Raw genomic sequence first — 22,736 nt, 5'->3', positions numbered from 1 at the left:
GGTCAATGCTGAGTGTGTGAACTGGAATCAATAGTGAAATATCTGCCCCGGGCGGTTCACATTTCCTGTCTAACTCAGGCAGGGGGATGAATGCTGAGTGTGTGAACTGGAATCACTAGTGAAATATCTGCCCCGGGCGGTTCACATTTCCAGTCTAACTCAGGCAGGGGGGTCAATGCTGAGTGTGTGAACTGGAATCAATAGTGAAATATCTGCCCCGGGCGGTTCACATTTCCTGTCTAACTCAGGCAGGGGGGTCAATGCTGAGTGTGTGAACTGGAATCAATAGTGAAATATCTGCCCCGGGCGGTTCACATTTCCTGTCTAACTCAGGCAGGGGGGTCAATGCTGAGTGTGTGAACTGGAATCAATAGTGAAATATCTGTCCCGGGCGGTTCACATTTCCTGTCTAACTCAGGCAGGGGGGTCAATGCTGAGTGTGTGAACTGGAATCAATAGTGAAATATCTGCCCCGGGCGGTTCACATTTCCTGTCTAACTCAGGCAGTGGGGTCAATGCTGAGTGTGTGAACTGGAATCAATAGTGAAATATCTGCCCCGGGCGGTTCACATTTCCTGTCTATCTCAGGCAGGGGGGATCAATGCTGAGTGTGTGAACTGGAATCAATAGTGAAATATCTGCCCCGGGCGGTTCACATTTCCTGTCTAACTCAGGCAGGGGGATCAATGCTGAGTGTGTGAACTGGAATCAATAGTGAAATATCTGCCCCGGGCGGTTCACATTTCCTGTCTAACTCAGGCAGGTGGGTCAATGCTGAATGTGTGAACTGGAATCAATAGTGAAATATCTGCCCCGGGCGGTTCACATTTCCTGTCTAACTCAGGCAGGGGGGTCAATGCTGAGTGTGTGAACTGGAATCACTAGTGAAATATCTGCCCCGGGCGGTTCACATTTCCTGTCTAACTCAGGCAGGGGGGTCAATGCTGAGTGTGTGAACTGGAATCAATAGTGAAATATCTGTCCCGGGCGGTTCACATTTCCTGTCTAACTCAGGCAGGGGGATCAATGCTGAGTGTGTGAACTGGAATCAATAGTGAAATATCTGCCCCGGGCGGTTCACATTTCCTGTCTAACTCAGGCAGGGGGGTCAATGCTGAGTGTGTGAACTGGAATCAATAGTGAAATATCTGCCCCGGGCAGTTCACATTTCCTGTCTAACTCAGGCAGGGGGGTCAATGCTGAGTGTGTGAACTGGAATCAATAGTGAAATATCTGCCCCGGGCGGTTCACATTTCCCAGCAACCGGCATCACAGAGATAATAATATTAATCTATATTATTGTCACGAGTAGGCTTACATTAACACTGCAATGAGGTTACTGTGTAAATCCCCTAGTCACCACATTCCGGCGCCTGTTCGGGTACACAGAGGGAGAATTCAGAATGTCCAATTCACCAACAGCACGTCTTTCGGGACTTGTGGGAGGAAACCGGAGCACCCGGAGGAAACCCACGCAGACACGGGGAGAACGTGCAGACTCCACACAGACAGTGACCCAAGCCGGGAATCGAACCATGGACACTGGAGCACTGAAGCAACAGTGCTAACCACTGTGATACCGTGCCGCAAGTAATTTCTAAATGGTTTCTAAATTCCAGGCTGTGGTCAAAACACCAAAAAATATTTCCATAGTTAATCAGCTGGGGCGTTTCTTCAACGTCTGATGTTCCCGTAGCTAAACTTTATTCAAAATCATCCACTAAAAACTGTATAAAAATCCCTGAGCTCTCTGCTCAAACTGCAGATCGAGCTGAAGGTGCTGAGGGGCATTCAGTGAATTCACCAGTGACCTGTACCGACACCAAGATGCTGAGAATCGTCTTAACCGTGTGTGTCCTCTTCTGGAACCAACTCGCTGCACAGGATGCGGTAGACGAGATGATCGAACTCTGTGAACAAGAGGAATGCCTTAAACCCGAAGTCATCATTAAGGACAAGGTGAGTATAGTTCAGAGTTCGCTGCATTCTGTAATATTTGTACCAGTGGAAATTATTTAATGCCTGTGTTTTTGGGTCGAGTCCCCTTTACTCTCTTTACTGTCAAACATCTGTCTGACTCAGGCAGGGAGGGTTGTCAATGCTGAGTGTGTGAACTGGAATAAACAGTGAAATATCTGCCCCGGGCGGTTCACACATCCCGGGACCCGGCACTCACACAGTTAATGGTTTCTAAATTCAAGGCTGGGATCAGGAAAGTATTCTGAGGAGCAGAATCTATCTGTACTTTAGACACGGATTAATCAGGGATAGTCAGCGTGGAAGGTCTTTCTTGACAAATACAGTTGAATTATTTGAGGCGGTGAGCAGGAGTGTTGATGAGGGGAATGCATTTGGAATGGTCGATATGGGCTTTAGCCAGGCTTTTGATAGGGTCCCTCGTGGCAGACTGATCCAGTCAGGGCCCATGGCACCCAAGGTAAAGAGACACATTGGACCCACAATTGGCTGAGAGGCAGGAAGCTGAGGGTGGTCTCTGAAGGCAGAGGGCAGGTTAATATTTTCGCTGGAGCAGAGAAGACTGAGGGGCGATCTGATCGAGGTGGACAAGATTATGAGGGGCATGGACAGGATAATAATAATAATCTTTGTTATTGTCACAGGTAGGTTTTTACACTAACACTGCAATGAGGTTACTGTGGAAATCCCCTCGTCGCCACATTCCGGCGCCTGTTCAGGTCACAGAGGGAGAATTCAGAATGTCCAATTCACCAACAGCACGTCTTTCGGGACTTGTGGGAGGAAACCGGAGCACCCGGAGGAAACCCACGCAGACACGGGGAGAACGTGCAGACTCCGCACAGACAGTGATCCAAGCCGGGAATCGAACCTGGGACCCTGGCGCTGTGTAGCAACAGTGCTAACCACTGTGCTACCGTGACGCCCCACGCTCGACCCCTCCCCAACACTCCCCGCACCCCCCCACCCCCGTCCCCTCCCCGACACCCTCCCAACCCCGAACCCGAAACTCTCCCCAACACTCCCCCCACACCCCCTACCCCTCCCTGACACTCCCCACCCCCCACCTCCGACCCCTCCCCGGCACTCACCACCCCCACCTCCGACCCCTCCCCGACACACCACTCCCCCACCCCGACCCCTCCCCGACACTCCACCCCCACCCCGACCACTCCCCAACACTCCCCACACCCCCTACCCCTCACCCCCGACCCCTCAACAACGCCCCCCCAACCCCCCACCCCCCCACCCAACCCCTTCCCGACACTCCACCCCAGACCCGACCCCTCCCCAACACTCCCCACTCCCCCCACCCCGACCCCTCCCCGACACTCCCCACTCCCCCCACCCCAACCCCTCCCCGACACTCTCCCCACCTCCGACCCCTCCCCAACACTCCCCACTCCCCCCACCCCGACCCCTCCCCGACACTCTCCCGAACTCCGACCCCTCCCCGACACTCCCCACTCCCACCACCCCGACCCCTCCCTGACACTCCCCCCACCCGACCCCTTCCCGACACTCCACCCCAGACCCGACCCCTCCACAACACTCCCCCCACACCCCCTACCCCTCCCTGACACTCCCCACCCCCCACCCCGACCCCTCCCTGACACTCCCCCACAACCCCCACCCCGACTCCTCCCTGACACTCCGCACCCCGACCCCTCCCAGACGTTCCCCACCCCGATCCATCCCCGACACTCCCCACCCCCACCCCGAACCCTCCCCGACACTCCCCCCTCCCCCGACCCCTCCCCGACACACCCCATCCCCGACCCCTCCCCGACACTCCCCACCTCGACCCCACCCCGAAACTCCCCACCCCCTCCCCGTCCCCGACACTCCCCACCCCGACCCCTCCCCGACACTCCCCACCCCCGACCCCTCCCCGACACTCCCCACCCCCACCCCGAACCCTCCCCGACACTCCCCCCTCCCCCGACCCCTCCCCGACATACCCCACCCCCGACCCCTCCCCGACACTCCCCACCTCGACCCCACCCCGAAACTCCCCACCCCCTCCCCGTCCCCGACACTCCCCACCCCGACCCCTCCCCGACACTCCCCACCCCCGACCCCTCCCCGACACTCCCCCCTCCCGACCCCTCCCCGACACTCCCCCCACCCCGACCCCTCCCCGACACTCCCCACCCCCGACCCCTCCCCAACACTCCCCACTCCCACCACCCCGACCCCTCCCCGACACTCCACCCCAGACCCGACCCCTCCACAACACTCCCCCCACACCCCCTACCCCTCCCTGACACTCCCCACCCCCCACCCCGACCCCTCCCTGACACTCCCCCACAACCCCCACCCCGACTCCTCCCTGACACTCCCCACCCCGACCCCTCCCCGACACTCCCCACCCCCGACCCCTCCCTGACACTCCCCCCTCCCGACCCCTCCCCGACACTCCCCACCCGCCTACCCTCGACCCCTCCCCGACACTCCCCACCCCGACCCCTCCCCGACACTCCCCACCCGCCTACCCTCGACCCCTCCCCGACACTCCCCACCCCCGATCCCCCCCCGACACTCCCCATGCCCCCACCCCCGACCCCTCCCCGACACTCACCACCCCCGACCCCTCCCCAACACTCCCCACCCGCCAACCTCGACCCCTCCCCGACACTCACCACCCCGACCCCTCCCCGACACTCCCCACCCGCCTACCCTCGACCCCTCCACAACGCTCCCCACCCCCCATCCCCGACACTCCACACTCCGCCCCACCCCAACCCCTGACCCCCCCGACACCATATCCGACCCCACCCTCCCTACCCTGGGCGGCCTCCTCCCCGGCAAAGGCCCCTCCCACAGCCGCGGCAGTGCCGTCGCGACATCTCTGACGTCCCCCCCACGCCGACCCCTACCTCCTCCTTGGAATCCCGGCCGTGGTCTCCACCATCGTGGCCCTCCCGTGACGTTGCCCCCTTGGCCCCTGGAGCACCCGGAGGAATCCCACACAGACACGGGGAGAAGGTGCAGACTCCACACAGACAGTGACCCAGCGGGGAATCGAACCTGGGACCCTGGAGCTGTGAAGCCATCTGAGCCCATCCGAAGCTCAAACCCACTCCCCTCACACCAGACCCCCACCCTACACCCCAGAAAGCAGCCCCCACACACCGGATTGTGTGTGTGCCCCCCCCCAACCCACAACAACAGGGGTGGTACAACTGCCCAGGGACCCCTGTGATAGGGAGACCCCACAGAGACCCTGTGATAGGGAGACCCCCCCACAGAGACGCCCGTGATAGGGAGACCCCCCCACAGAGACCCCTGTGATAAGGAGACCCACCCCACAGAGACCCCTGTGATAGGGAGACCCACCCCACAGAGACCCCTGTGATAGGGAGACCCCCCCCTCCCCACAGAGACCCCAGTGATAGGGAGACCCCCCACTGAGACCCCTGCGATAGGGAGACCCCCCCATAGAGACCCCAGTGACAGGGAGACCCCCCCACAGAGATCCCTGTGATAGGGAGACCCCCCCCCACAGAGACCCCTGTGATAGGGAGACCCCCTCCCCACAGAGACGTCTGTGATAGTGAGACCCCCACAGAGACCCCGTGATAGGGAGACCCCCGAACAGAGACCCCTGTGATAGGGAGAACCGCACAAAGACCCCCATGATAGGGAGACTTCCCCACAGAGACCCCTGTGATAGGGAGACCCCCCCCACAGAGACGCCCGTGATAGGGAGACCCCCCACAGAGACCCCTGTGATAAGGAGACCCCCCCCACTGAGACACCTGTGATAGGGAGACCCCCCCACAGAGACCCCCGTGATAGGGAGACCCCCCCACAGAGACCCCTGTGATAGGGAGACCCCCCCACAGAGACCCCATGATAAGGAGACCCCCACAGAGACCCCTGTGATAGGAAGACCCCCCCCCCACAGAGACCCCCGTGATAGGGAGAACCCCCCACAGAGACCCCTGTGATAGGGAGACCCCCCCCCACAGAGACCCCGTGATAGGGAGACCCCCACAGAGACCCCTGTGATAGGGAGACCCCCCCCACAGAGACCCCGTGATAGGGAGACCCCCACAGAGACCCCTGTGATAGGGAGACCCCCCCCACAGAGACCCCGTGATAGGGAGACCCCCACAGAGACCCCTGTGATAGGGAGACCCCCCCCACAGAGACCCCGTGATAGGGAGACCCCCACAGAGACCCCTGTGATAGGGAGACACACCCCCCACAGAGACCCCGAGATAGGGAGACCCCCACAGAGACCCCTGTGATAGGGAGACCCCCCACAGAGACCCCTGTGATAGGGAGACCCCCCCCCCCACAGAGACCTCTGTGATAGTGAGACCCCCACAGAGACCCCGTGATAGGGAGACCCCCCACAGAGACCCCTGTGATAGGGAGACCCCCACAAAGACCCCTGTGATAGGGAGACTCCCCCACAGAGACCCCTGTGATAGGGACACCCCCCACACAGAGACCCCTGTGATAGGGAGACCCACCCCACAGAGACCCCTGTGATAGGGAGACCCCCCCCTCCCCACAGAGACCCCAGTGATACGGAGACCCCCCACTGAGACCCCTGCGATAGGGAGACCCCCCCATAGAGACCCCAGTGATAGGGAGACCCCCCCACTGAGACCCCGTGACAGGGAGACCCCCCCACAGAGATCCCTGTGATAGGGAGACCCCCCCCCACAGAGACCCCTGTGATAGGGAGACCCCCCCCCACAGAGACGTCTGTGATAGTGAGACCCCCACAGAGACCCCGTGATAGGGAGACCCCCGAACAGAGACCCCTGTGATAGGGAGAACCGCACAAAGACCCCCATGATAGGGAGACTTCCCCACAGAGACCCCTGTGATAGGGAGACCCCATCCCCACAGAGACCCCGTGATAGGGAGACTTCCCCACAGAGACCCCTGTGATAGGCAGACCCCCCCCACTGAGACCCCTGTGATAGGGATACCCGCACAAAGACCCCTGTGATAGGGAGACTTCCCCACAGAGACCCCTGTGATAAGGAGACCCCCCCCCACAGAGACCCTGTGATACGGAGACCCCCCCACACAGAGACCCCTGTGATAGGGAGACCCCCCCACTGAGACCCCTGTAATAGGGAGACCCCCCCCCCCCCACAGAGGCCCCTGTGATCGGGAGATCCCCCCACAGAGACCCCTGTGATAGGGTGACCGCCCCCCCCCCCAGAGACCCCTGTGATATGGAGACCCCCCCACAGTGACCCCTGTAATAGGGAGACCCCCCCCCCACAGAGGCCCCTGTGATAGGGAGATCCCCCCACTGAGACCCCTGTAATAGGGAGACCCCCCCACAGAGACCCCTGTGATAGGGAGACCCCCCACAGAGACCCCTGTGATAGGGGGACCCCCCCCCCACAGAGATCCCTGTGATACAGAGACCCCCTCCCCCACAGAGACCCCTATGATAGGGAGACCCCCCTCCCACAGTGTCCCCTGTGATAGGGAGACTTCCCCCCACCCACAGAGACCCCTGTGATAGGGAGACCCCTCCACAGAGACCCCTGCGATAGGGAGACCCCCACAGAGACCCCTGTGATAGGGAGATCCCCCCTCACAGAGACCCCTGTGATAGGGAGACCACCCCCACAGAGACCCCTGTGATATGGAGACCCCCACAGAGACCCCTGTGATAGGGAGATCCCCCCCCCACAGAGACCCCTGTGATAGGGAGATCCCCCCCCCACAGAGACCCCTGTGATAGGGAGACCGCCCCCACAGAGACCCCTGTGATAGGGAGACCTCCACACAGAGACCCCTGTGAAAGGGAGACCCCCCACAGAGACCCCTGTGATAGGGAGACCCCCCCACAGAGAACCCTCTGATACAGAGACCCCCCCCACACAGGGGCTCCTGTGATAGGGAGACTTCCCCCCGCCCACAGAGACCCCTGTGATAGGGAGCCCCCCCCATAGAGACCCCTGTGATAGGGAGACCCCTCCACAGAGACCCCTGTGATATGGAGACCCCCACAGAGACCCCTGTGATAAGGGGACCCCCCCCCCACAGAGACCCCTGTGATAGGGAGACCCACCCCACAGAGACCCCTGTGATAGTGAGACCCCCACAGAGACCCCTGTGATAGGGAGATCCCCCCCCACAGAGACCCCTGTGATAGGGAAAGCCCCCCCCACAGAGACCCCTGTGATAGGGAGACCCCCCCACAGAGACCCCTGTGATAGGGAGACCCACCCCACAGAGACCCCTGTGATAGGGAGACCCCCCCACAGAGACCCCTGTGATAGATAGAACCCCCCACAGAGACCCCTGTGATAGGGAGACCCCCACAGAGACCCCTGTGATAGGGAGATCCCCCCCCCACAGAGACCCCTGTGATAGGGAAAGCCCCCCCCACAGAGACCCCTGTGATAGGGAGACCCCCCCACAGAGACCCCTGTGATAGATAGAACCCCCCACAGAGACCCCTGTGATAGGGAGACCCCCCCCACAGAGACCCGTGTGATAGGAAGACCCCCCCATAGCGACCCCTGTGATGGAGAGACCCTCACAGAGACCCCTGTGACATGGAGACCCCCCCACAGAGACCCCTGTGATAGATAGAACCCCCCACAGAGACCCCTGTGATAGGGAGACCCCCACAGAGACCCCTGTGATAGGGAGATCCCCCCCCCACAGAGACCCCTGTGATAGGGAAAGCCCCCCCCCCACAGAGACCCCTGCGATAGGGAGACCCCCCCACAGAGACCCCTGTGATAGATAGAACCCCCCACAGAGACCCCTGTGATAGGGAGACCCCCACAGAGACCCCTGTGATAGGGAGACCCCCACAGAGACCCCTGTGATAGGGAGATCCCCCCCCCACAGAGACCCCTGTGATAGGGAGACCACCCCCACAGAGACCCCTGTGATAGGGAGACCCCCCCCACAGAGACCCCTGTGACAGTGAGACCCTCCCCACAGAGACCCCTGTGACAGTGAGCCCCCCCCCACAGAGACCCCTGTGACAGTGAGACCCCCCCACAGAGACCCCTGTGACAGTGAGCCCCCCCCCCCCCCAGGGTCCCCTGTGACAGTGAGCCCCCCCCCCCGGGTCCCCTGCAATGGGCAGCTCAGGGGGCCGCACGACGTGTGCACCGGGGCCAATGGGCACGGGACTGATCGTCTCCATGTTCACCAACTAGACGGGGGGGGGAATCTGTCCTGGGGCACGGACACCGCATCCCACCCCCAGGCCCCCACATCCCCCGCCTGCCGCTCGGTGATACATACCTGCGGCGCTCCGAGCTGGGGGCCCTGGGTTGGCAGTAACAGCGGGTCGGAGCCATGGGATGGAGGGTGATGACAGCCCGCTCTGCCATGAGCTCCGTGCTCCACATCGTTTGACAATGTCTGCCTCATGCCCACGGTCGCACCTTCCACCTGGGTGAACCCTGCATGCCAGCTGGCCAGTCCACCACACGGTCGGTGGGGTGGGAGGTGGGGGGTGGGGGGGGAGAGTACCGTGGGGAGCCCTCGCCACCCACAACATCCGCCCATTCCCCCCCCCACCGCACCTCCTCTGTGGCCCGCCCAGACCAGCCCACCCCTCACACCCTGACAGAGCACCGAGGCCGGTTGGAACGGTGTGAACTGGTGTTTAATGTGAAAACCCGAGACCCTAACTCGAAACTGTGCCCTGCACCCGTGCCAACTTAACTGGTGTCTAACGTTCTGGCCTTCCAGCCCTAACACTGCGCCTAGGTAGTTCCCCAGACGGTACAGCAGGAGTGGAGGAGGCCCTGCTGTGATTCCCGCCCTGCCACCTGGGTCCCGGTTGGCGGGTGCCTTCTGCGGCGATCGGGCCTGGATGGGCCCGGCTCCTGCCCGTGTGTCCCAGGTGGTGTGGTGCCGGCCTGTTCTGCCTGCTGCCCACTGGAGGCTCCAGGGACAGGAGGGGTGGAGTCTGGGGCTGCGGTGTTCTGATACCTCCCCTGTGGGTGTCTCCGGCACAGCCCCAGCACCTCCTCCTCCCTCGGGGTGCCCGGTGGCCCCCAGGCATCTCCATGGGACTAGGGTGCGGGTAATCCCTGAGACTCCCCCGCCACCTGGCACTGCCAGTCCTGGAGGCACACTCTGGCCTCGACCAGGGTACGCACGCTCGCACCGGATCCAAAACAGGACGTCCATTCCTTGGAGATGATGCAGTGAAGATTCACTGGGTTGATTCCTGGGTCACAGAGTTGTCCAATACTGAAAGGAATCATATTGTCGGGAACTCTCTGGAATTTAGGAGAATGAGAGCGATCTCATTGAAACAGACAAGATAACAAGGTAAATTTAGGATTCCAGGTTCCTCGGGGTGTAGTATAATGGAGTATATTCGGACAGGTCCTGTGAAGGGTTAACCCTGTGATGTCACTAGCAGGAAGTGACATCTACTCGTGATCTGAGAGTCTCGCAGAAAGCAGCACGAAAAGAAGCTCGTGTCGGGGGGGTCCCGGGAATTGTATAGCCAGCTATACGAGTCGGAACCCCCGGATGGGGAGGAGGGCATGAATCAATTCCTGGGGAGTGTAGTTTTTACCTCACCACTATTCTTAGAATTTCCCTCGATACCAGAAAAGGGTCAATATATTCTTTTTTATTAGACAATTTTTTAGATTTTAGATTTTAGATTTTAGAGTACCCAATTCATTTTTTCCAATTAAGGGGCAATTTAGCGTGGCCAATCCACGTAGCTTGCACAGTTTTGGGTTGTGGGGGTGAAACCCACACAGACACGGGGCGAACGTGCAAACTCCACACGGACAGTGACCCAGAGCCGGGATCGAACCCGGGACCTCAGCGCCGTGAGGCAGCAGTGCTAACCACTGTGCCACCGTGCTGCCCGGGTCAATATATTCTAACTGGTGAGCAGGGATTTGAACTCCCTGACTCCTATGCAGACTTAAGCGGGTGCTATTCGGGTCAAACTAATGTTTCAAGTTATCCCCCGGCATAACCTGTATCTTCAGAGAAGAATTTTATTTACTTACCACCTAGGAGCTTACCTACAGGTCCAGCTTGCTAAGTAAAGTACAGTAAACTTTCAAAATGGTAATAATAACCACTCTTTCAGGTTAACAACTTGAGCTTAACTTTACATTCTAGTTAAAAAAGATTAAATTACTTTTTTTAGAAAGGCAAAAAAGGTCTTGTCTTGTGGGGACCAGTTTCAGACTTTAAGTCTTTCTTGACAATCAGTTAATTTTGGATCTTCTGCTAGTTTCTCTGGGTTGCTCGGCCCCCCGATGGTGCTTTCCCGTCACCGAGTAAGGTTCTCTCTCTCTCTGAGTTCTCTCTGAGTTCTGGTAGTTCCTGCTCTGGTCTCTGGGTTTATATTCTCTTTCTCACAGTTATTATGTTTTTATGGCTTTCTCATAAAGTAACCTTTATTTCACTTGGATTATAAAATGTATCTTTGATCTAAACCCTGCGATCTCGCCGGCTCGGTACTCCTCAAGCCCTGTGGTGGTGGCAGCCCTGAGGGTGTGGGGGCAATGGAGGCAGCATATGAGACTGGAGGGGGCATCAGTGTGGTCACCGATCTGTGACAATCCCCGGTTTGTCCCGGGGGGGCTGGATGGGGGCTTTAAGGTATATCAGCAGGCAGGGATTGAGAGGTTTGGGGATCTATTCATCCAGGAGGGATTCCCGACCTTGGAGACATTAGAGCAGGAGTTTGATTTGCCGGGTGGGAACGGGTTTCGGTATCTTCAAGTGCGGGACTTTGTACGGAGGCAGGTCCCAAGCTTTCCTCGCCTCCCCCTGAGGGGACTACAGGATAAAGTGCTGTCAAAAACAGGGATTGGAGTGGGAAGATTTCGGAGATATACAGGGAATTGTTAGGGTGGGAAGGGGCCCCTGTCAGAGAGGTGAAGAGGAAGTGGGAAGAGGAGCTAGGAGGGGAGCTGGGAACTGAACTGTGGGAAAAGCTTTGAAAAGGGTGAATGCATCCTCGTCCTGAGCTAGACTCAGCTTGGTTCAGTTCAAGGTCGTCCACAGGGCCCACATAACGGTAGCCCGGATGAGTAGGTTCTTCGAGGAGGTGGAGGACAGATGTGGGCGGTGTGGGGGTAGCCTGGCCAACCATGTCCATATGTTTTGGGCATGTCCGAAACTGAGGGAATTCTGCCAGGGATTTGCGGATGTTATGTCGAAGTCCGGGAAGGTAGGGTAACTCTGAGTCCAGAATTAACAATATTTGGGGTGTCGGAGGATCCGGGGGCAAAGGGGGGGGGGGAGGGAGGCTGATATTCTGGCCTCCTCCTCCCTGGTGTCCCGGAGACGGATCTTGCTGAGATGGAGGGACTCGGAGCCTCCGAAGTCAGGAGTGTGGGTCAGCGATATGGTAGAGTTTCTCAGTCTGGAGAAAATCAAGTTCGCTCTGAGAGGATCAATACAGGGATTGGCCCGGAGTGGGCAGCCGTTCATCGATTTCTTTGACAAACATTGAACGTCAGCAGTAAGGGGGAAAGGGAAAAGGGGGGGAGGGGAGGAAAACAGAAGGCAGGGGAATGTTAAATAAGGACAGGGAGCTTAGTCTCCGGGTAATTGGGGACAGGGCGGGAGAAGAGGGGGACGTGGTTTATTGTTTGTTCTTTTAGGGGGTATTTTGTGCGTCAACCCGCGCGATTGTTTTAGAAATGTCAATATGTTAAATTGTGAAAATTACAAATGCTTCAATAAAATATTTTCTAAAAAAAAGGCTTGAGGAGTTATTGGGCCTATTCCAGCTCCTATTTCTTATGGTCCAATGACATTGTTTTATTTTCATCTGGATTAGTGCCTGGATACGAGGACCAATTCCTAACCCATTGAAACCTTTCTGTTTCAGTAATGTGGTAAAACAGCCAAAGGGAAACACAATTACTGGACATGATTCAGTGTCGATGGCCTTCCAGAACATTCTCCACATTTGTTTCATTGAAAGCCCAAGGGGAAGGTGTGAGGCCCAATGGGCAGGATAACTCTAAAGTTGAAAGAGTGCATGAGGGGGTCAGGAAAATCAATCTGGAAGTGGTGATGCCAAGACTCCCATCAAAAATTCCAAACCCTTTTACCAGGTCAGTCCATGCAGGACATGAATACTGCTCCCACACCTGGGAACGAGGACAGTCCCCTCAACACTGATGTGTTTTGGTGCGAGTTCAGTTGTGTCACATGGTAATGGATTTTATTTTCTTGTTTTAGAATTATGATGAGTTCGAATTCGGATTTTGCCAATGGGTTCAAACTGAAGTTGATGCCGTGGATATTGAAAGTGCGCTGGCGATCGGTCAGGAGAAACTATTCAGTTATGCACGTTGTGGGAATGTTGCAGGTATGTCAGATGTTCCTTCAAAGTAACAACAGATTATAAAACAGCCATTCACTCTTTAACCTGTCACGTTTGAAACTTTCTGTACAGACTGACACACTGAGCAAAGAATTGTCAATCCCAGAGCGTTCCTCGCTCACATGTGACTAGTGGGTTGAGGCGCTATTTGGGCTACTTACACACATAGAAACAAACCGGGAAAATAGAAGCAGGAGGAGGCCATTCGGCCCCTCGAGCCTGCTCCGCCATTCATTCTGATCATGGCTGATCGTCAAGTTCCCGCCTTCCCCCCATATCCCATGATCCCCTGAGCCCTACTTCTTTGATACCTTCAGGCTTTATGTTTCCAGAATCTGGGAAGGTTCCCCACCTGTGCTGGGAGTGAGATTCCAGCTGTGGTTGCTGAATTTCCCGAGTGTAATAAAGGCTCCTTGTCAGGCATGAACCCGCTCTTGGAGTCGACATGAACCCTTGTGGAAGCTGAGAAACTGCATCTCTCTCAGCTCGGTGGATGCTGCGGGAATGCTGGCTTCTGTCTGAGACTCAGTGACAGGAAATTCTACCTTGTTAAAGAGAAATCCTGTGTAACTAGCTGCATCCAGTTATTTAATGGTTAATGGTGGTTGAGGGTGAATGTTTAATGGTTAATGGTGGTTGAGGGTGAATGTTTAATGGTTAATGGTGGTTGAGGGTGAATGTTTAATGGTTAATGGTGGTTGAGGATGAATAATTAATGGTTAATGGTGGTTGAGGGTGAATGTTTAATGGTTAATGGTGGTTGAAGGTGAATGTTTAATGGTTAATGGTGATTGAGGGTGAATGTTTAATGGTTAATGGTGGTTGAGGGTGAATGTTTAATGGTTAATGGTGGTTGAGGGTGAGTGTTTAATGGTTAATGGTGGTTGAGGGTGAATATTTAATGGTTAATGATGGTTGAGGGTGAATGTTTAATGGTTAATGGTGGTTGTGGGTGAATGTTTAATGGTTAATGGTGGTTGAGGGTGAATGTTTAATGGTTAATGGTGGTTGAGGATGAATGTTTAATGGTTAATGGTGGTTGAGGGTGAATGTTTAATGGTTAATGATGGTTGAGGGTGAATGTTTAATGGTGGTTGAAGGTGAATGTTTAATGGTTAATGGTGGTTGAGGGTGAATGTTTAATGGTTAATGGTGGTTGAGGGTGAATGTTTAATGGTTAATGGTGGTTGAGGGTGAATGTTTAATGGTTAATGGTGGTTGAGGGTGAATGTTTAATGGTTAATGGTGGTTGACGATGTCCAGTTGATGTTATATATGTAAACTTTCAAAACGAGTTTGACAAATTACCATTTTTACAATAAACTGTTAGCAAAATTTCAACTCATGTGATGGAAGGGGACGGCAGCACGGATCCAGAATTGATCCATTGATTGGTTGATTGATATTTATTGTCACATGTTACTCAGTACAGTGAAAAGTAGTTTTCTGCGGCCAGGGGAACAAATGATACATCAACAAATAGTGATTGGTTACAGTGCGGAACAAGGCCAAACAAGAGCAGCATCGGGCGTCGTGAACAGTGTTCTTACAGGGAACAGATCAGTCCGAGGGGGAGTCGTTGAGGAGTCTTGTAGCTGTGGGAAAGAAGCTGTTTCTATGTCTGGATGTGCCGGTCTTCAGAGTTCTGTACCTTCTGCCTGATGGAAGGGTCTGGAAGAAGGCAATGCCTGGGTGGGAGGGGTCTCTGATAATGCTGCCTGCCTTCCTGAGGCAGCGGGAGGTGTAGACAGAATCAATGGGAGGGTGGCAAGCTGGTGTGATGCGTTGGGCTGAGTTCACCACACTCTGCAGTTTCTTGCGATCGTGGACTGAGCAGTTTCCATACCAGGCTGTGATGCAGCCGGATAGGATGCTCTCTATCGCACATCTGTAGAAGTTTGTGAGAGTTGATGCAGACATGCTGAATTTCTTTAGCTTCCGTAGGAAGTAGACACGTTTTTGGGCTTTCTTGACTGTTGCATCAACGTGAGTGGACCAGGGCAGGCTGTTGGTGATGGTGACCCCCAGGAACTTAAAGCTATCGACCATCTCCCCTTCGGAGCCATTGATACAGACGGGAGTGTGTGCCGTGCTGCGCTTCCTGCAGTCGCTGATCAGTTCCTTGGTCTTCCCAACATTTAGAGAGGGTGTTTTCGGTACACTATGCAACCAAGTGATCTCCCTCCTGTAGTCTGATTCGTCGTTGTTTGAGATGCGGCCCACCACAGTCGTATCATCCGCAAACTTCCAGATTGAGTTGGAGTTAAATCTTGCCGCACAGCCGTGTGTGTGCAGGGAGTACAGTAGAGGACTGAGCACACATCCTTGCGGGGCCCCGGTGTTGGGGACTATTGTGGAGGAGGTGCTGTTACCTATCCTGACAGATTGGGGTCTGTTGGTGAGGAAGTCGAGGCTCCAGCTGCACAGGGAGGGGTCAAGTCCAAGGTTGCGGAGTTTGGTTATTAGTCTTGTTGGGAGAATGGTGTTGAAGGCGGAGCTGTAGTCGATGAATAGCAGTCTTACACAGGTGTCCTTGTTGTCGAGGTGTTCGAGTGTTGATTGCAGAGCCAGGGAAACAGCATCTGCTGTGGACCGGTTGCGGTGATCGGCGAACTGCAGTGGATCGAGACCGTCTGGGAGGCTGGCAGGGATCCGTCTCATGACTAGCCACTCGAAGCATTTCATGATAACAGACGTCAGGGCCACCGGTCGGTGGTCGTTGAGGCAGGCTACCTTGTTCTTCTTTGGTGCTGGTATTGTGGTGGTCTTCGTGAAGGAGGTGGGGACCTCAGAGCGGGGGAGTGAGGTGGTGAAGATATCTGCGAATACACTCGCCAGCTGGTCTGTGCAGGCTCTGAGTGCTCGCCCAGGGACTCCGTCGGGGCTCGTCGCTTTCCGCGGATTCACTTTCAAGAAGGCAGCTCTTACCCCTGAGGCTGTAATAGTGGGTACGGGTGTGTCCAGGGCTGTTGGGGCGGGAGGCACTGATACATTGGCTGACTGCTCAAAGCGGGCATTGAACCTGTTCAGTTCCTCGAGTAGAGATGCTCCAGCCCCAGATATTCCGCCCGGCCTTGCTTTATAGCCTGTCATCTTGTGTAGGCCCGGCCATAGTTGATGGGCCCAGTGGCCTAATTCTGCTCCTATGTCTTATGGTCTTATGGTCGTGCGTTGGGTCGTTGGCCTGGGATTCTAGTTTGATCCGGTATTGCCTTTTGCCGTCCCTGATGGCTTTCCATACGTCGTACCTGGATTTCTTATCGAGGTCAGGGGGGTCAGACTTGAACGCCTCCGTCCGGGACCTCAGCAGCGAGTGGGCCTTTTGGTTGAGCCGGGTTTCCGCTTGGGGAATACCCGTATTGTCTTCTTTGCGACACCGTCCTCGACACACTTCCTGGTGAAGTCTGTGACGGTGGTTGCGTATTCGTCCAGGTTCGCTGCCGGGGCCTTGAATATGGACCAGTCCACAGACTACAAGCAGTCGTGGAGAATGGCCTCAGATTCCTCGGACCAGCACTGCGCGGTTTTCCTGACTGGCTCAGCGCGCTGGAGTTGCTGTTTGTCAGCCGGAAGTAGGAATACCGACCTGTGGTCGGATTTGCCAAAGTGTGGTTGGGGAATGGAGCGGTCGGCCCCTTTGATGCCCGTGTAGCAGTGTCCAGGGTGTTCGCACCTCTGGTGGAGCAGGAGACATGTTGATGGAGTTTGTGTGGAACCTTCCTGAGGTTGGCCTGGTTGAAGTCTCCAGCCACGATTGTCAGGGCTTCGGGTGATTTGTTTCTTGGTTGTTGATGGTGGAGTTAGTTCGTCACGTGCTGCTCTACATCCTGGCTACTTGTTCATTTGCATATTCCCTTAAAGTGATATCACAACATTTTCCACATCTCACCAAAGTGACCCTGCCCCCTCACCTGTAACTTGTTACTCCCCGTAAGCTGATCACCCAGTTAAATGTCGTGTCTCTCTGTCTACAGGTACCGTTATTCCTCTCTCTGCACCTTGGGGAGTTTTTGGATACTTGGAAAATGGCAAAATACAACAAAGATTCAGTGTGTTTGTCTGGATAGTTCCCGAAGTCAACAACCCACCGGAACCAACAGATCCAGCAGTTACATTACAAACTGGACTTCCTGTTGGGTACTATGTTAGGTGAGTTTAGTGACTGATATATTGGGATTGATGTTCCTTTCTGTCAGCTCTTGTATCAACATCAGCCTGGGGCGGGATTCTCCCGTTTTGAGACTAAGTGCTGTGGTGTGGGCAGGAATGTGGAGTGTTCCTGCTGCGGATTCTTGCCGGAAAACACTCCGAATCTTCCCACCCATCAGTAATTATTCCCCTGGGTGTTTTCCGCTGTTTTCAGCTGTGGGTCAGGCCTGGATGGTGTGTAGTCCGCCCTCCTGCCCGGGTGTCATATTGAAAAGATGTCCAACAACACTGAGCCATGTTGACAAAAGAAGGTGGACCTCCTGAAAATGCAGATCGATTTCCAGCAACATTGGTCACCCAGAAACAGGCCAGCAGGAGGACCCCCTCCAGAACACATAATACGGAAGATCCAAGGGCCCAATCTCCCCCAACCCACTGCTGTGGTGCTCCAAGGTCCAGGGTTGTGGGCGCTCTCCACCTTCAACTCTGTGGGCAGCGCCACGCATCCTGACTTTGGCACACTACATTGTGAAGAATGTTTCTCACACTGGCGTTTTTCCCTCCAGAATGGCAGAGAATCTATCCTGGGGGGGCACCCCGAGGTCCCTCTGCTACCGCACTCTCTTTAGAACTGAGCCATTAAGTCTGGATAGGCTCTCTCCACCCTTTCTGTAAAATGCATCACCTCACATTTCTCTGTGTTAAACTCTATCTGCCACTTGTCTGCCCATTTGGCCAGCTTCTCGATGATCTTACTCCAGCTGTGGACTAACTGACTGGGCAGGCAGCTCAATGGGCTGAATGGTCAACTCCTGTCCCTGTTGTCCCGGCAACCGACTTTCCAAACAGGATTTGTCAGAAGTATAAAAATTAAATCCTCTGTTCTTAATCCTGTTGCAGGGCTTTTGACAAGAAAGTTAATGAACAACAAACTGAAGAACTTGTGATTCAATTACTGAAGGATTTGGAACAAGACAACCAGCCCTTCAATAGCACATTTTTTGCCATCGGTTATTTTGACACACAAGGGTTCATGGAAATAGGTTTTACGAAGACAGGAGAATGAAGGTTTTCTGGAAGGTTCTGTACCTTTCATGGCATCAAACAGTGAGATGTGCTTAATTCTATTCTAAACCTGTTTAACTTTCCATTGGGTTTAATCTGGAATACTGAGCATAGTTTTAATCTCCTTACCTCAAGAAGGACCTTTTGAGGGAACGCAATGTCTGTTGTGAAAATTAAATAAAAACAGAGACTCTTCAATCCGCTCCACCATTCAGGAAGATCATGGCTGATCTTCGACCTGAACTCCACCTTCCCACACTGTCCCTCGAGTGTGTAATCTGTCTGATAAACAGGGAATGCACTCCCACTAAACTCGGTTCATCCACCCTTAACTAAGGAGCCCAAACATCACCACATCATATTCTACCTGCCATGTTCTTAACCACTCACTTAACCAACCAAATGTGGAGCAAACACATGATCGTCCACCCACACGTTAACCGTACATGTGACTCCAGCCCTGATATATTTGACTGTCTCTGAGTCCCGCCTGCTCTATTTCCCCTTAATATTATTTATAATTGGGTCTCCCTTCAACATCTGAAATTCATTGCTGAACACGTCTCCACACGGCACAGATACAGGGCAAAGCTCAATTGTACCGGGTGGTGGGCCCTCTATTGGGGAACGGAGATTAATCACTGCACTAATTTGCTTTTTCTGTAATCTTGCTTTCAATGAATTGTGAGACTGAGACTGAGATGGTCCTAGTGTCAGATATAGTTCCAGAATTTTCCATCTTCACACAGCCATGGAATATATTCATATTTATCCATCATACTGCCCAGAATGTTTCAAGTTGATGTGAAAAGAGTTGGGATTTGTTACAGAGCACAGAGTATTGAAGCTGTTAAATGTGAAATCATGGAGTGATCAGATGTGGGACTGTTCCTGGGCTCTCTCACTCGGAGTTAGTTCCAGATGGAATTATTTAATTACAAGGGAATGTTTAAACTGTAAAGAGACAGTGTGTTCACCATTTGTAAAATAATGAGATTTTCATCACATCATCGGGAAGATTTTGCTTCAATGTTTGAATAGTTCTGTGTCCTGTGCTCTGAAATATAATGGGAATGGACCAGAGAACAGACTGTGTGGAATAGACACTGGACACTGTAGGAAGAACACGTCACTCACTGGAGAAACCTGCTAATGGAGACCACACCCTGTGTGGGCAGTAAAATATTCCCTTTTCCTGCCAGTCCTGAGAATCAAACACTGGACATTGTGGTGGGGATGATTAAAAAGGTTGTTTCTCAATCCGGTTTGGTCTGACTCAGATCAGTCCAAGTTCAGGAAACAGATGGGCCCAGGTCAGGAAAGTGAAAGTGGGAGTTTTGTGACCCAGGTGTGAAGCAGCTTAAAACTGGTCCTTAAACCGGAGAAAGAATCCCAATCTAAAATTAGAATCCAGAGACTGAAGGTGGAATAAAGTTTCCATTCCGATCTCCTCAAACCCACACTGGGAGCTGACTTTGGGAATATCGACAGACTGAATCTGTGACTGAGAAAATGATCGATTCAGATCTGACTCCCGTTAACAGGTGACCCATTCACAGGTTTGTCTGGTGCAGTAAATAATCCATCGTCTTCTAGTCTTTGTTTGTCTTTTGTTTTTCAAACTGCTGGGAATGGATTCTCACTGTGAAATAAAGAGGGTGATGCATTTACACATTTGGTCTCGTGTTAGATTCTTCCTCACAAATAAATCTGGGTCAATGATCACATCGCTAGTTTCATACCAGATAATCTCTCCACATTTCAGTGAAATTATTCTGTTAAGATGTTGAGGTGTAAAGTTAAAGAATGAGAAAGAATGAAGAGACGGAGAGTAATTTATTGGGAGATGTGACACTTGGAGAGCGAGCTCCATATTGGTCAGGTGACAGCTCACACCGCGTGCAGTCCGACACTTCAATCTGTCACACTCCACTCTGAGCAGTCTTTCTAACTCTGTCAATGGGATATCACTGGAGAGATAGAGGCCAACACACAACAATTCATGGATCAGTCATTGAGCTGGTGTTGGGAATTTCTTCCCTGTTTGGAAAATCTCCCCAATCTGGGTGGGGCGGGGAGGAATTTAATTTGGGATCTGGTTCATAGAATCCCGACATAGAAACAGACAGAGATACAGGAGGAGGCCATTCGGCCCTTCGAGCCTGCTCCGCTAATCATTGTGATCATGGCTGACCATCAAGTTCAATACCCTGATCCCGCCTTCCCCCATATCCCTCGAGCCCTTTCGCCCCAAGCGCTGTATCTAATTCTTTATTGAAATCACACAACATTTTGGCCTCAACTACTTTCTGTGGGAGTGAATTCCACAGATTCACCGCTCTCTGGGTGGAGAAATTTCTTCTCACCTCAGTCCTAAAAGGTTTACCCTTATCCTCAAACTATGACCCCTCGTTCTGGACTCCCCCACCATCGGGAACGTTCTTTCTGAATCTGTCTAATCCTGGTAGAATTGTGTAAGTTTCTATGAGACCCCCTCATTCTCTAAACTCCAATGAATATAATCCTAACCGATTTAGTCTCTCCTCATATGACAGTCCCGCCATCCCAGGAATCAGCCTGGTTAACCTTCGCTGCTCTCCCTCCATAGCAAGAACATCCTTCCTCAGATCAGGACACCAAAACTGCCCACAACACTCCAGGTGTGGCCTCACCAATGCCCGATACAATTGCAGTAAAACATCTCTGTTCCTAGACTCCAATCCTCTCGCTATGAAGGCCAACATACCATTTGCCTTCTTTACTGCCTGCTGTACCTGCGCACTTACTTTCAGCGACTGATGCACGAGGACAGCAAGGTCTCGCTGAGTATCTACCTCTCTCAATTTAATAATAATCTGCCTTCCTATTTTTGCTCCCGAAGCGGATAACCTAACATTTATCAACATTATACTGCATCTGCCAGGCATGTGGCCACTCACTCAGCCTGTCCAAATCCCGCTGAAGTACCTCTGTATCCTCCTCACAGCTCACCCTCCCACCCCCTGTAACTAATTATCAGCTGTAAATGTTGAGATAAAACATTTCTTTCTCTTGTCCAAATCATTAATATACAATGTGAACAGTTGGGGTCTGAGCACAGATTCCTGCGATACCCCACTAGTCACTGCCTGACACTCAGAAAAAGACCCATTTGCTCCAACATTCTGCTTCCTGTCTGCTGACCAGCTTTCTCTCCATCTCAAGGCACTACCCATAATCCCATGGGCGTTAACTATACATAGTAATCCGCTTTGTGAAACGGTATAGAAAGTCTTCTGAAAATCTAAATAAACCACATCCACCAGTTCTCCCAGGTCAACCCTTCTCATTACGTCCTCAAAGAATTCTGGTAGATTTGTCAAGCCTGATTTCCCTTTTGTAAATCCAAGCTGACTTTGTCTGATTACACCTCTGCTTTCCAAATGCTGTGCTATGATATCCTTGATAATGGACTCCAGCAACTTCGCTACTATAATGATAATAATAATCTTTATTGTCACAAGTAGGCTTACATTAACACTGCAATGACGTTACTGTGAAAAGCCCCGAGTCACCACACTCCGGCGCTATTTAAAACGGGGGGTAGAGAGAAAACAGGGAACCATAGACCAGTGACTTTCAGATTTCTGGACCATTGGGATCTCTTCTGGGGCGGGTGTGACCTACAAGAAGGACGGGTTACATCTAAACTCAGGAGGCACCAATATCCTGGCTAGGAGGTTTGCTAGTGTCACTCGGGAGAGTTTAAACTAATATTCTCCTGAGGAAGGAGCAGTGCTCCGAAAGCTAGTGATTTGAAACAAACCTGTTGGAATTTAACCTGGTGTTGTAAGACTTCTTACTGTGCTCACCCCAGTCCAACGCCGGTATCTCCACATCATTTAAACTAATATGGCAGGGGGAGGGAACCAGAGAGTGAGCTTAGAAGGTGCCAGAACTGAAGGGGAAATAGAGAACCAAACTAATAGAACATCATCCTCAGGCAGAGCAGAAAAGGTGACGAGTGTGAGTCGGGACGTGGTCAATGCAGGACTGAGGGTGTTGGACCTAAATGCGCGCAGTATACGGAACATGGTAAATGAGCTTGTTGCACATATTGAAATTGGCCGGTACGATGTTGTGGGCGTCACAGAGACGTGGCTGCAAGGGGATCAGGGCTGGGATCTAAATATCCAAGGATATGTGTCCTATCGAAAGGACAGGCAGA

At 53.5% G+C, this 22,736-nt stretch overlaps 1 protein-coding gene across 1 annotated transcript in view; it reads left to right on the top strand.

Annotated features, from left to right (window-relative positions):
* LOC140411516 (heme-binding protein 2-like) overlaps nucleotides 1-20,151 on the top strand; it is a 40,878-nt gene extending 20,727 nt beyond the window's left edge. The window contains exons 2-5 of the mRNA XM_072500603.1: nucleotides 1,766-1,959; nucleotides 13,171-13,300; nucleotides 17,290-17,464; nucleotides 18,365-20,151. Coding sequence (XP_072356704.1) covers nucleotides 1,766-1,959; nucleotides 13,171-13,300; nucleotides 17,290-17,464; nucleotides 18,365-18,530 — 665 coding nt within the window. The 3' untranslated portion in view covers nucleotides 18,531-20,151. The remainder of the gene's footprint in view (nucleotides 1-1,765; nucleotides 1,960-13,170; nucleotides 13,301-17,289; nucleotides 17,465-18,364) is intronic.
* Nucleotides 20,152-22,736: the final 2,585 nt, after the last annotated feature.

Source organism: Scyliorhinus torazame, chromosome 4 (assembly GCF_047496885.1).
Source record: "Scyliorhinus torazame isolate Kashiwa2021f chromosome 4, sScyTor2.1, whole genome shotgun sequence".
Lineage (NCBI taxonomy): Eukaryota > Metazoa > Chordata > Chondrichthyes > Carcharhiniformes > Scyliorhinidae > Scyliorhinus > Scyliorhinus torazame.
The sequence above is the reverse complement of the archived record's forward strand: the minus strand, read 5'-3'. Positions and strand labels throughout refer to the sequence as shown.